The 15494-nt window shown below is 42.5% G+C and overlaps 1 protein-coding gene across 3 annotated transcripts in view; it reads right to left on the bottom strand.

The window, feature by feature from the left end:
- Positions 1–15494, bottom strand: part of LAMA1 (laminin subunit alpha 1) — a 145531-nt gene that overhangs the window by 99730 nt on the left and 30307 nt on the right. For all 3 annotated transcript variants that reach the window (XM_064481602.1, XM_031439158.2, XM_031439157.2), the window contains exons 2-3: positions 5537–5707; positions 5224–5336 (exon numbers count right to left, since the gene is read on the bottom strand). In XM_064481602.1, coding sequence (XP_064337672.1) covers positions 5224–5336; positions 5537–5588 — 165 coding nt within the window. In that variant the 5' untranslated portion in view covers positions 5589–5707. The remainder of the gene's footprint in view (positions 1–5223; positions 5337–5536; positions 5708–15494) is intronic.

Raw genomic sequence — 15494 nt, forward strand, 5'->3', positions numbered from 1 at the left:
TACCTGGAAAGCAGCATTGCTACTCCGCCCCGTCCCCAGGGGAGAGGCCCCCTTGAGAGGCAAAGAGAACAGGGATTTGGGAAGAACCCAAACATTCCCAGGTCAGGAGGAAATTGTAAGAGCTCCTACCAGTCTCCCTGCAGAGTCGGAACAGAAAGGGAGGCAGTGATGGGAGACCAGGGACAAATGGGGTGAGACAGTGTGGACAGCATGGAAGGGACCAGAAGCCCTGCATCCAGCCCCAGAGGCAGCACGTACAGCCGCGTGGCTCTGGACGAGCCTTTGAACTGCTCTGGGCTGCAACTTCCTCTCCTCCAAAGGAGGCCGTCTCTGCTCCAGAACTGCTGTGGATGAGGCCATATGGATGAGGAAGAAATGCTGTTGAAGCTACAGCCTACACCTGCTAGGTGCCTACACACCTACACAGGCACAGTGTGTGCACGTACAGTATCTGGGCTGTGTGTTCACGTATGTGCCACAGAGGTTACATGCTGCGTATATTATACACACTGAACTACTAAATTCGGTGTAATTCTAAACTCTATAATGCTCAGTTCTATGCAGTATATACATAGCAACGTAGTATATAATCTACATAACCTATACATCACACATAGATCCCTATACATACACACTGTTTCTATGAACATATGTGCAGATTCCTATATGCAACAGGCAGTCAACATTTCTCTTTAAAGAGAGACTCAACACTAACCAGAAACTTGCAATATGAACCTGCAAAATGATGTGTGCACCCTGCACTCCTTCAGTGGCACACAGTCCTTTTTCATTGAAAGCACCAGTTACCACCCATAACAGAGAAACCACCACAATGTTGGGCATGGGGACCGCTATGCACATGATGGGTAAGCCGTGTAGCAGGATATTAATGCAACTGTAAAAATTATGAATGACGATTTTAGTTCTATTGGGAGATGCTCATGCTAAGAGTTCAGTAAAGTGCTGGGACACAAACACACTTGTTACAAACCTCAGCTGGAAGGGTGCTGCCGTGCGCGGAGGCAGACAGAGCCCAGGCTCCCGAAGCTCGGTGAGTCCTACCCTGGAAGTACTTCAACTAGGGCTCAGCTGTGTCATTTGTCAAAAAGAGACGATACAGAACCAAACGCACAGTGTGATTCTGCGGGTTCCCCGAGCTAGTCTAGAGCAAGAGCTTCATACGACGCCTCACCCACGGGAAGCGTGCAGTAAAATGACAGCACTGTGGCTGCATTATTAACTGAAATACACAGAAATGCACGCGAAGGTTTGAAAGTAAGTATGTTGATGTTGTTGGTGGTCGTCTCAGAGTGAAGGGCTTTGAAGTTCGTCTCCTCACACTTATCTACACCTGCCGATTTTTCTACAACGAGCCCATATTACTTGCCTAGTTAGAAAAACCAGTATTACTGACTTCGGAATTTATTTTCTAGAAACCTGCATAATCGCAATTCTTCGCTAACTCCAAGTAGATTCTATCAAGGTCTTGTTTAATGTTTCCCTTGCTGACATCTGCAGGTCGGCGGGACCTCGATGTCATGTGTGGACTACCCCAATATGAGAGATGGAAAGGAAACTCACATTTACTCAGGAGGAGTTTGTCGGCGGCTCAACGAGGAACCTTCCTTCATTCTTAATGCTGTCACGTTCTGCTTCCTTAGTTGTCAGAACTAGCCAACCACACTTGCCACATCTCTGCCACGCCCCACGACCAAAAGCAACAATAAATCAACCCATACAGAAATAAACAGAACTGCTCCCACATTTCCTCTACTGCTGTGCTTCTTAAAGTCACACTGCCAGTGTCATCTACAAGCCTCTCAGCTGAGACCCCAGGACACCTAGTCTGTCGATGTGTCAGAAGGCAGTCCGTGGTTTCACTGTGAGGATTCTGAATTTGGCATTTTCATCCCATAGTTAATCCAGAAACTTAATTTAAGCATCTTCAGGGTCTGGTTCATCACCATATAACAAAATTCTGACCCAGGATCTCAAGGCTGTGTATCTGCGTTGATGTCACCACCCTGGCATGAATGACCACCTACTGAGAAGAGTTATTTGTGCAAGTTACAAAGTAACTGCAAATCCATCTGGCTACACTCTGCTTCTTGGGGTTCAAAAGCATTAGCGGGAGGCTAGGAGGCTGGAGGAAGGAGGCAGGGAGGCTGGAGAAGGGAGGTGGAGGAGGGAGGCAGGGAGGCTGGAGGAGGGAGGCAGGGAGGCTGGAGGAGGGGGGTGGGATTGCTCCCCTCTATCTACCTGCTGTACCAGTCAGTGCCCTTCTCCCAGCAGCAGCTGACCCAGTCTCTGGCTTTCCAGAACTCCTGAAATGAGCCTCCTCACCCCCGCTCAGAGGTGGGGCACCCTCTTCCAAGCCTCTAGCTGTGAGTAACCCCAGTGGCCTCTCTTGGTTCCTCCTCAGTGGTTACCACTCTGAGTTAGGCTAAGTACTCTCTTCTCCAGTTCTCTAACTCTGCTTAACCAGTTCCCTGTACTAGATATGTCCCTTTAAGTGACTGGTGTGGTTTCTGTTTTCCTGATTGGACCCTGGCTGATACAAAACAGAGTGTATTTCACAGTATATGGACGTTTTTTAAATTGTGGTAAAATATACAGAACATAAAATGATCATTTCAGCCATTCTAAGTGCACGATTTGGTGGCATTAAGTAGATTCACAGTGTTGTGCAACCATCACCACCACCCGTCTGCCGAACCTTTTCATCCTCCTCGCCTGAAATCTGTGCTCACTGGACACTGACTCACGCCCTGCTCTGCCCAGCCCCGGCCCCCAGCGCCCTGTTTTCTGTCTCTATAGACACGACTACCCCAGGTACTTCACGTGAGTGGAATTACACAGTACTTGTGCTTTGTGTCCAGCTCATTTCACTCAGTATGTTTTCAAGGTCCATCCATGTCACAGCAGATGTCACAGCTCACTTCCTTTTTAAGGCTGAATAATCCATTCTGTGTACAGACCACATTTTGTCTATTCATTGCTGATGAACAACTGGGCTGCTTCCACCCTTCAGCTATTGTGAACAAGGCTGCTATAAACATGGGTGTGCAAACACCTTTTGGAATCCCTGCTTTCAGCTCCTTTGGGTATATACCTAGAAGTGGAATTGCTGGAGCATATGGAAATTCTATGTTTAACTTTTTGAGGAACCATCACACTGTTTTCCATAGTACTGCGCCATTTTACCCTCCCAACCAGCAATGCACACGGGTTCCAATTTCTCCACACCCTCCACACCCTGATTTCCTATTTTTTGGTAATAGCCATGTTAATGGGTTGCAGTGGTATCTCACAGTGGATTTTCATTTCTCTAAGGATGAAAGATGTGTCTTTCGCTTAGTCTTAAAGCTGAGTGTTGCAAATGGAAATCCTTGAGCTCTTCAAGTGAGAAAAGCTACCATAAGAAGACATTTTAATATATTTAATAAAATGTATATAGCTCAATGTAATTAACAACTAGAAGACTGTTGACAATCATAAAATTCAAGATCTATCAAATGTGAATGCTCACTCTCTCAGAATGATTTCTTTCAAATTTTAAGTTATCACAAGAGATCCCTGGCTCGTGTCAGTGATACAACAGTAAAGAACAAACTCTTAAGTTACTTGGTGGTGAGCAACAGTTTATGACTGGACATTATCCACTCTACCCATGTATATGTTAGTTCTACATTTGTTTTATTTTTTAATGTTATTTTATTATTTTTTTTTTTTAGTGGAGGTACTGGGGATTGAACCCAGGACCTTGTGCCTACTAAGCATGCACTCTACCACTGACTTATAACCTCCCCCTCAACATTTGCTTTATTTTTCTTAAAACAAAAACACCACATTCATTTAATTCCCAAAGATTTTTTTTGCATAAGACATTGCTAAATATTTAACAGTATAAATTCTAAAATATTATGAATCAATGCAAGAAATGAATAGTCGGCATTCTTTTAAAGAAGTAAAGAAAGAAATCTAATCACTCCTCTTGTAACCTGTTACTAAAGCAAACACTCTGTAGTTAAATCTTCTTGCAAACCATCCAACATTTGTGGACTTTCTGATAACACCACTTTTATCTTTTCTTTAGTTTATCTCTCAGGTAACTAAACATTATACCCAGAGGCTAAAAATGCCATAATTTCAACCGTTGTCATCAGCTAGAGAATCAGGAATGGGATCAATGTCTTGAGCATTAAACAACCCAGAATAAAGCTGACTGTTTGGTCACAAAACCTCAGGAGCTGCCTTATTTATTAAGTCACACGGATGCATTTACACTATGAAGCTGTGATGGTTCCTGACAACATTAGGGGCTGTCTGATTTTACTTTAGAAATCTGGATTTCAGGCTGTGCACTTTCACAGGAGTCAGTGGGCAATTAGTTGACTGTCATCTTTTAATCAGGCTGTGAACCAAAAAGAGGAGGGGGATGTGAAAATAAAGCAGAGATTCCCACTGCAGTTACTCACTCGGTCCCTCCACTCTGCTGATGCCTGGGGGCCAGACAAGCCTCCATAAACATCAACAGGGAAATGAAAGGGAGGAGGAAGCAGTCAGCCGCGGTCCCTGCTCTCATAGGGTAGATCATCTAGAAATCAACCAGCAGCTGCTGAGTGGCTGGCCCGACAGGGAAATGCACAAGCTCTGATGACAGAAAGAAGTCATCAGAAGGTGTAACCACACTGCAGATCCAAGTGTCAGTGAGACCCCGGAAATGGATGAGATGTGGGAGGAAAGGGAGACAGCCTGTGGTCAATATCTATGCAGGATTCAAGTACAGCCTCACTCCACATGGGACAACCAGCTCTGGGTGCAAGAGAAGTAGCTGGGATCACCAACGGTATGCTCTGGCCAAAAATGTTTAACTGGAATTTAATCAAGTCTTTAGAGCTGAATTTGGTTCATAGGAAAGAGAGGGCATAAAGGAACGTGTAAACAGAACCATAATGAAACCATCCGACCATCCATCTGACGGGTGATCCAACACAGCTTCTAGGAACATCAGACCACACGGAAACAATGCCACTCATCTTCCCAGCGACACCTGGGCATGATGAACGTGACGAGAAGTGATACCCTGGACAGCTTCTACCGGTGGAAAAGCAGTGAGACCAGAATGTACACGTGTTAAGAAACAAGCAGACTTTCCCAAAGCTCATCAGACTACAACTCAGCAACCCACAGACCTTCCTCAACGGTCCCAGCCTGACCCACCTGTCTCAAGTCCAGCGTGATGGTGACCCAGTGGTATTCTCTCCCATTCTGAATACTGGGACTTTGCCACCAGTTATTGGTGCCATCGATGGCGTTCGATATTGGATGACGTTCTGTTGAAAGAAAACAAAAACATGCACTCCTTTCAGCTTCCAGCTTGAGTTTTTTAACTTTGAAACTGTAACTGTAGTGGGAATGAACTGCGGTGGAGAACACACGTGTTCCTGGCTTCCTAACCAAAGTCTCCAGGAATTATTTCCAAAGTTGTACATTCCCACGGGTGCTGCAGAATTGGGGGTGGGGTGCCACTTGCCTTTGGGGTTGGCGCTGTGGCTGTCGCAGACTCGGCACTGGGCATTGCGCATAGCCCGCCCGGGCACGTGCTCCACCAGCTTGCAGAATGTCTCCGGCCCCTTCTCCCCGCAGGTCGCATTGGTGCTGATGTGAGCATTGCTGGCAAGGTTGAGAATGGCAGGAAACAGGCCTGAAAGTCAAAAGTCACCAGATCAGCTCAGCCACTTGAAATCAAAAGGTCAGATTACTTCAGCTCACTTCACAGGTGGACCAGAAAGAGATGACAAACTTACGGTTACCAAAGGGAAAGGTGGGGAGGGATAAATTAGGAGTTTGGGATTATCAGATACACACTATTACATACAAAAGGGAAACAACAAGTTTCTTTTGTATAGCACAGGGGACTATATTCAATATCTTGTAATAACCTATAATAGAAAAGAATCTAAAAAAGAATATATATTATACATATATACACACATATATGTATGTAACTGAATCAGTTTGCTGTACAGCTGAAACATTGTAAATCAACTATACTTCAATTTGAAAAAAGAAAAAGAAAGATGCTAAGTCTATCTGTGGAGTGAAGGAAGCCCTACAGAAAAGCAATATATAAGGCAGTTTCATTTACATGAAATTCTAGGAGAAGCAAAACTCACCTATGGGAGAAACTCTGAACAGTGGTTGCAGAAGGTGGGGGCTGACTGTGAAAAGATCCGAGGGAACTTGTTGGGGTTGGACTACATTCTATATCCTGATAAAGGTTTGGATTGCACAGGTGTGAAAAATCACAAAATGCATAAGGTTGGGGTAGATTTGTGTATTCCACTGTATGTTGATTATACCTCAAAAATTAAAAAAAGAGAGTTTATAAAAATACTGATGTAAATGCTGAACAGTTTAGGAGTGAGGTGTACTTAGGTCTTAAACTCATTTTGAAATACATGAGAAACAAGCTGTATTGATGGGCAGAGACGGGACAGGTGAGGAAGACAGAAGAGGATTTGCTCACTGCAGGATCTAGGTGAGAGCACAGATGTTCACTGTACAGTTCTTTTTCACATTTCTGATTGAAAATTTCACGTTGGGAAAAGATTTTTAAGACAAGTTTCAAATGATCCAAAGCACATATTCGCCAGCAAAACACAAGCACATTTCACTTAGGACCCCGTCCTGCGCCCAGGTGCCTCCGTTTGCACTTACTGCATCTTTTCTAGGACTTTCCTCTCTTCACTTCCTTTACTGCCTGTTTTCTTTGCTGAGCAAAACTTTACAACATAAAGATCCAGTTTTCAAAAGTTTCTTCAACTCAGTATTAATCTCTGCTTTTCTATAGTCTCTTTGTCTCCAGTGATTTTTATCTTTAAGCAGCTGGTCCAAACTGTTCAGAAAACCACCTTTGGATGACTGTGAGAAAAACAGCCCCATTAGGTTCTTTACAGAGTTGACTTTATCTTGGTAAAAGAGGATAATAGCATTGAAGATTCTACAAAGTTCTGGAAAGGATGGTGTACATGATGTAAAAGGGGCATTCTGCATGAATCGACACTGTGAAATGAGAGAGTATTCAGAGGAGGGGGTCTCAGCCAAGCACGGCTCCTCCAATTCGCCAGAACTTGATTCAAAGATCACAGAAGATAAACTTTTCTTCGTAAAGAATATAGCATCAGTATTATTTCTGAAATATTTCTTTTCCAGTGAAAGGTGAAAAAGCACAATATAATTTTAGTCATCTAGAAGGAATTCATGACTTTAATTTTTATACTTTAGGTACTACTTAATATTTTCATTATGCATACTTTAATTATATTTTTCTATTAAAATATCTATCCAATTCTATTTTTCTATCTCTTCTATTAAATATATTTTAATACTTTATGTTATAAGGTAAAGTTGTTATTTTTGTAAGAGTTGCTGCACTTAAAAAAAACTCACCAAGCATCTGTTAAAAAAAATAACTTATTAGGTAGTCTTCCAAAGACTTTCCACATACACCAGCTACCTATTAGTGGTTCTATCCTGGGAGAATGACTCTATTCAAATCAATACACCCTCAGCCTCTGAGTAGAAACCAGTTATTGAGCATCGTATTCTTAGAGCATTACTCCTAATTTTAAAGCATGACACAGACATACATTATGTACTGGGTTTAACATATTACCCATTCTTCATTTTTAACCTAAAGTTGGTCATTTTTATGATATTCTTTTAAAGAGATTTCTGCTTTAATTTAAGAGGTTTTATGAAGAAACAGATGCATCTTTAAGTTTGCCACCCCCCAAATTACTCTTTTTATCAACCAGAAGTTAGACACTTACACTTTATGTCATGATCTAGTTCCTAAAGTGATGTGCAGTTCTCGAGGCGGAGGACCTGATATTCATTCTGTTTGGTACTGGGGTAAATATTAAATTCCTCCCTCCTTTATGACCATAATATTCTAGCAACCTGGTTCTAATGTATCTTATGAGCTAATAATTTAAAACCCGATGTGGTTTTAAACTGTGGTGTGATATCCAGATAGCTGAAATGGCGTTTTCCTGGCTCTGTACCATGTACATGCATTTAGATTTGCAGTACAATCAACTTGACCCCTTGCCTCCTCGCAGACTAGCCAAGCGAGGAGAAGAAAAGAGGTCACAGGAACTAATTTAACAATGCGTTTCTCTATCAACAAATACTTTACCAGTTAACTTAAAAATGTTCCCACCGTCTCTTTTTTCTCTCCCTCCAGTTGCTGGGCATCAAGAGAACTGCCCACTTCCTGCCCAGGGCTCCCCCTACCCCGACCTGCAAGGGACTTGAGTTATGGGGGAAGTGGGGGGTCGAGGGGGCGGGGGGGCAGGGGGGGATCTGCCTCTGCACTCAGGAGCCTCCGCTCTGAGTCACAGAGAAAAAAGTAGTTCAAACCTTGTGAACATCAACATAACGATAGTATCTCAATTGCAGAAATCAGCACAGGCAGTTCTTACACTAGATGGGTTTTAAAGAACTTCTGTACTTCCTGATTTTGCTGGTATTCTAAAGACATTATTATATATGCAAAAATATGTATATATAAATGTGTATATTTTGTGTATATATGTGTATTCTTTTTCATATTCTTTTTCATTATAGGCTATTACCAGGTATTGAATACAGTTCCCTGTGCTGTACAGTAGGACCCTGTTGTTTATCTATTTTATATGTAGTAGTTAGTATCCACAAATCCCTAACTCCCAATTTATCTCTCCTTCTTTCCCCTCGGTAAACACAGGTTTGTTTTAAAAGACATTTTTAATAAAAAGAAAGATAAATTCCTTCATTAATGGTTGTATAGAAACACCTTTAACTCATTAATTTCAAAATATATCCTTACCTTTCACTAAAAATCCTTCTTCTCTTAGATAAGCTCATATTTGGGGGGACAAAAAGCTGTTCACGAAAAAGTATTCCTTACCTATTACATTTGCTCTCCCTTGATAGCTTTGGGATAGTTATAATTCCTCATTGGACATGAGAACACCTGCTGGAAGATGCAAGCAAGATGGAAATGCGTACTGAAGGCAGCAAGCTTCAAAACGATTTTTTAAAAGCTCCTCAGGTTGCTGAATCATTTCAAAGACGGCTGAAATACTACAATGAGAGGAAACTAATGTGGGCTGCAAGTCTCAGGAGAAGGAGGAACTCAAAGGGTGAAAAAGGGGCATTGGGATCAAGAAGCTCCCAAGAGCAAAAATCAAAGTCAGGATGAAGACTGTAGCGGGAGGCACCCATCACTCCGCCGTGCACTTTACGTATTAGACGACTATACGTTTTTGCTGAGAGACATTATTCACTTTAGTTAGTGTTCCTGGGATCCGTACTTTTGCCCCCATTCAGGACACACAATGGAATCATTTTTCCAGCCCTATCTTTCACCAGTAGCTAAAGACTTCACAATGCCAAACTCCATCGAGCATGAAATAAATTCCTTCTCACTACCAGTAGTATGTGTTTTTTTTTCCCCTTTCTTCACAGTCTGGGTCCACTTGGCCATCTTAAGTGCATTTCAGGACCATTTTAATAAACTCCTGGAAGATCCCTTATTAATATTAGCAGACAAATTGCCACGAAGCTAAGGACAGATGATGTTACTACCTATAGTTACTACTGTTTTCAGCTGAGAGGCTTCCAGGTGGTTGAAGAATTCATTTTTAAAGGTTTCTGGGTTTTTTTCCCAACAAAAAATATTTTCACTATGTTAAAAATAGGAGATCTAAAATGCTGACTAGCCCCCATTGTAACAACTTTTTAATTCATATTTCTCAAATGATTTGGGACCAAGGGCTCGTGGCCTTCATCCATTTTGTGTGTCAGAGAAGCGTGAGTTTTTTCTAACGGGGTTTTTTTTTTTCTTTTTTGGAAAAAAAGCATTTCTGAGTTCTATAAAATGTTCTATTTGCCTAATCCATACTCAGAGTCACTGTGATAGTCTGAAAAGAAAATGATTTGCAATTCTAAGTGAAAGAATCTGGGAAAATACATTCAGATCATTTTTTTTTTATCCCAGTGTGAAATAAAGGATTACGGATATTTCACGTGACTGAAAAGGGAAAGTGGCTTCTGGTGTCAGGGGGTGTTTTGTTTGGAAAAGCAGTCAAAGCAACTGATTCGATCCAGGGAGAAATCTGAAAAAAAAGGGAATTAAGTTTCTAACTTGAGAAAATGTATTTACAATGTTGTGTTAGTTTACAGTATACAGCAACGTGTTCAGTTATACGTAATACATATATATTCTTTTTCACTATAGGTTTATTATAAGCTATTGAATATAGTTCCCTGTGTTACATAGTAGGACCTTGTTATTTATCTACTTTATATATAGTAGTTTGTATCTGCTACTTAATTTAGCCCTCCCTGCAACCTTTCCCCTTTGGTACCCATAAGTTTGTCTCCTACATCTGTGAGTCTGTTTCTGGTTTGTAAACAAGTTCATTTGTGTCATTTTTTTAGATTCCACATATAAGTGATATATGGTATTTATCTTTCTCTGTCTGACTTACGTCACTTAGTATGATCATCTCTAGGTCCATCTGTGTTGCTGCAAATGGCATTGTTTCATTTCTTTTTATGGCTGAGTAGTATTCCATTGTATATATACACTACAACTTATTTATCCAGTCATCTGTCGATGGACAGTTAGGTTGCTTCCATGTCTTGGCTTATGTAAACAGTGCTGCTATGAACATTGGAGTGCATGTATCTTTTTAAATTAGAGTTTTCTCTTGATACATGCCCAGGAGTGGGATTTCTGGATCATATGGTAAGTCTATTTTTAGTTTTTTGAGGAGAGATTCCAAGACCCTTTTCAGCACAGTAGAAAAATATGATCCAGCAATCCAGCATTATATATATAAAATATATAATGGAATATTACTCAGCCATAAAAAGGAATGAAATAATGCCATTTGCAGCAACATGGATGGACCTACAGATTATCAAGTGAAGTAAGCTGGACAGAGAAAGACAAATATCATATGATGCTGCTTATATGTGGAATCTAAAAAAAAAAACAAAACACATTTTATTTACAAACCAGAAATAGACCCACAGACATAGAAAACAAACTGTGTTTGCCAGGGGGAAGGAGAGGGTAGGGAGGGCTAGTTTAGGAGTTTGGGATTAATAGATACACACTACTATATATAAAACAGATAAACAACAAGGACTTATTGTATAGCACAGGGAACTATATTCAATTTCCTATAGTGAGCTGAAATGGAAAAGAACTTAAAATATATGTACATATTTCATACATATATATACACATACATATATGTATGTCTATGTATAACTGAATCCCTTTGCTTTATACCTGAAACTATTGTAATCACCTACACTTCAATTTTTAAAAAAAATTTTTAAAAGTTGGGGAGGAGAGAAAGACCCCACACAAACCTGTGGGAGAAGCCAAGCCCCAGCTCCTGGGGGCTTGGCATTTAACACCCTTGACTTTTTTTCTCACGTGGGAAGATGAAGAGAAGGTTATCTTAAAAAACCCAGAGACGGCAAAAGGCCTTGGAAGGATTTTGCCAGAGTTCCATTTCCATAGCAATGGGCTCCGGGTGTCCTTGACACAGACAGAGGATTTCACTGTAAGATAAACAAGCAACACTGTCTGTAGAAAACAGCACCTTATCAGGACAGCCTCCCCCTCCCACAAAGCCCCCTCATTGCTCACATCCGATGGCACTAAACAGCACGCTTAGCTGCAGGGACAACAGCTACAATTCATTCATCATGAAGTTTTTCTCTTTTGTTGCCACAAAATTTAAATTAAAGGGCAACAATGAAGAAGTTCTACCTGATCGAAATCACTATTGCGCACAGGCAAGGCACAAAAGCACCCCAACACTCATAAATATTTTAAATCTCATATCACACCCGTTGCTCTGGAAACGCACTGCCCCTCCTTCCAAGCTCTTAGAGGAGTGAACACAGCTCAAAGGGAAATCAGAACGTACGCGCAGCCTTTAAGTTGAACACTGACAGCCCTGTTGAACGAGAAAACAGTTATATTGTATTTTGTTTGTATCATTTACCATGTTTGCAATGTTTGTATCATTGGTTTAAATCTCTAAACACATCAATTAATTCAACATTTTCTAACCAGCCGAACACTTCCAAAAACCATCAACTTTCCTACAATCCTTCAAGGTCTTAGTTTCTTCTCCCCCCTTCTCTTGCCACTTCTGGGCTCTATTATACAGATGTCAACTGCTTATCCTTTAAAGCTCCGGCGTCCTGCTTAGGACCGTGCCCAGGGCCGCTTCATGAGTGTGTGACCCGTGCTGTCACCCTTGGTTTAAAGCTCTGTTGAAACCGTCCTGAAATTTTTCATAATTTAAACAAGGGGCCCCGCATTTTCATTCTACACTAGCTCTTAAACTTCTGTAACTGGTTCTGGATGTGCCCAGTGAAAACTTCAGTTGAGAGCTGTCCTCAGAAGCCCACGTACCTCTGATCAAATCATTCAGTGTTCGAGACACGCAATGCGTCACCACCTCTAACTAGAACAATGACCGTGAGGGGGCTGGATCCACCCGACTGCAGCTCCTTTTATTCCAGATCATAGCTAGAAGGACAGCTGACAAACAAGGCAAGCAGCTGCCATCCCCTCCACCCCACAGGCCAACACTAGACAAATGTATCTGACAACTAGAGCAAGTGCTCCGATCACAAGTCCACAGGGTTGAGCTATCTTGGTACCACTGTCAATGGGATGGATAACACTGTATTTTCTGAGTCCCTGGTGCCATTGTCTTTTTCCTAAGACTGGGCGGCTTCTTTATACAGATGCGTACATTGGATGTGATAGTTTTTCTACTTTTTTCAAAAGCTGTTAGTAAATCAAGGATGTATATAAGAATTTCGGTCACTGTCCCCAGTTCCTTGCCTCACACTGGCCTTCACGGAACTCCAGCTGGCATCCTCCTCCTCTGAGTCACTGAACATGCCCTTCTCAAGGTCTCACAACCTCCATGTTGCCAAATCCAACAAGCAGCTTCAGCTGACTTGACCTCATGGTAGCTTTTGTAAACAATGACCTTTCTCTTCCTTAAACCTCTCCTCTTTTGGCCTCCATCAGACTGCAGACGCCTAGTTTTCCCTCTGTCACAACAGTCTGCTGTCCTTATGAAACAACATAAAGTATGCTGAGTTGAGGACAGAGACTTGGGCTTCCCACCCCATGCACCTGGCACTTCCTTGTTCACTATTATTAATTCCCCTGTAGATAATGACTTGACAAGACATCACATGTGGGGGAAGTGAAATCACTGGGTTGTGGAAGTAATGGAATCTCAACAGCGGCCAAAATAAAACCAGGGTAAGTTTTATAGGGATAGGTGCAGAACCTTCCCATGCGGCCCCAAGCCACCTGCAGCCACAGCATAATCTGGGCGAAGGTGGAAAAGATGCTCTAGTTCCTTGTGAGAGGTACACACCACATGAAACAGCGCTGCCAGAAAAGTTAATGTGATCTAGGGCTGAATTAATAATGACTTACCGATAAAGATGGAAGATGACCGTTTGCATCCACAAATTCGATCATTATAATTTAACTATGCACGAGATATTCCAAAGTCAGCCAGCACTCAACTGGGCAAAGAGAGAGTGGGAATTCCAGCAGGGCTTCTCAGGCTTCTATCAAATCACCTAGAGATCTTGTTACAAGTACAGGTTCTGATTCTACAGGGCTGGGCTGGGGCTGAGCTCCTTCATGCTTAAATATCTCCCTGGGGCAGCTGCTTTGAGGTCAAAAATTCAATTTCTCGTAATAAGCCGTAATGGAAAAGAAACTGAAAAAATATATACATATATGGATGTATATGTATAACTCAATCACTTTGCTGTACACCTGAAACTAGCATTGTATATTGACTACACGTCAATAAAAAATAAGAATTTAAAAAAAGATTAAATGATCTCTTGGGTTTTTTCCAGGTCTAACACTCTGGGAGCCGCCAAAGCAGTGGAGCCCCGGCACAAAGTTCATCAGACTGATTAGTAAGATCACACCTCCCCCAGAGTTTTCTGTCACTATTTAACCAGAACTCCAGACTCCTCGTCCTGCAGTCACGTCTTGGAGACCTTTGGCAACTATTCTTAGAGAGGACGCAGGGCTTCAGTTAAAGCAAATGGATTAACTCACTGTCAAGAGGGAAAAAGCATCAAGGCCTCCAAAATTAAAGACACAACGTAGGAAGGAGGTTACCATGCATCAACCAGGAAACCTGTTAAAGTGAACTGGCAGGTTGCTTCCTCAGCCCGTTTCCCCCGCGTGATGCTGCCTCCAGACTGCCTCACCCACGCTGACAAGGATGCTGTCAAAGAGGCAGTAGAACGCTTCGATGGCGCTAACACTGAAAGGAGGCTGTTTTCTTAGCGCTGCCTGGTGCTGACAGAGAACCAGCCCTTCCAGCCCGTTCAGCCCCAGCAGTGCTGGTATCCCGACCCGCTGCCTTTCCTCAGAGGCCTGGGGAGGGCTTTGCACAGCGGGAGAGGAGGGCCGGAGGGGCAGCATCACCACAGCGGTGCCTTGAGGTCCTCCCTCCACCTCGTCTTATTCAAATAAGATTTCTAATACTATTTTTCTTTCGTTTTCTAAATTCTTCCCTGTATTTTCATGATGATAATACAGTCAGGGAAAATTTAGTCTATTTCCATACATCAGTAATGAAGAAATCAGAACCTAGCCTGGGCCACACAAAGAGGTGACTCTCAAACATGCCACATTTACGTACAGCTTCTTTAATACATTTTCTTTTAAAACAAACCCATAAAAACCAAACGGCCTGTCCTTACTGCACACCCTAGTTGGATTCACATACAGGTTTCCCACTTTGAGCAAAGTGCAAATCTTTACCGATGGACTGTGGACAGTGTGTTTTCTCAGTTTTAGTTCTAAGCTGTGCTTCCCCTCCTTGCCCCTCCCCCTCGGGCCAGCACCTCGGCACAGGCCTCCCCTTCACCCCGCCTGATTCTCCAGTCCTCCGGCGTCCACCCTGGGGAAGTTGACAAGTTTAGGATCCTAACCTGTTTACAGAAGGGTGTCTGCCCTTCTTTCATCCTCTGAGACTGGGGTCCCCACCTGCCAATCCAGCACTTCTGTGAGCAGGGTGATTGTTCCCTCCTGGGGGTTGTAATTCCCAGAGAGTCGTCCTCCGCTGGAGTGTGATGACAAGTGTGCAAAGTGAGGATCTAAACTCAGGCTTGACCCAAGATGAGCATCCATTAAACATAAATGGTAACTAGCACAATATCTGCAGTTAGCTTTAAGAAACTTCAATGTAAAGACTGTGGCTTCGTGTGGTATCGTGTGTGTGCACGTGTGTGTGTTACTGAGGTTAAACTACCCACATGTGGCTGGGATTAAAATCGGTGATGACGTGCCTTCTGAGGGGTGTCAGCTGGTTCTCCAATCAGGAAGCCTGTCCAGGCTGGAGGCACCC

Source organism: Camelus dromedarius, chromosome 32 (genome assembly GCF_036321535.1).
Source record: "Camelus dromedarius isolate mCamDro1 chromosome 32, mCamDro1.pat, whole genome shotgun sequence".
NCBI lineage: Eukaryota > Metazoa > Chordata > Mammalia > Artiodactyla > Camelidae > Camelus > Camelus dromedarius.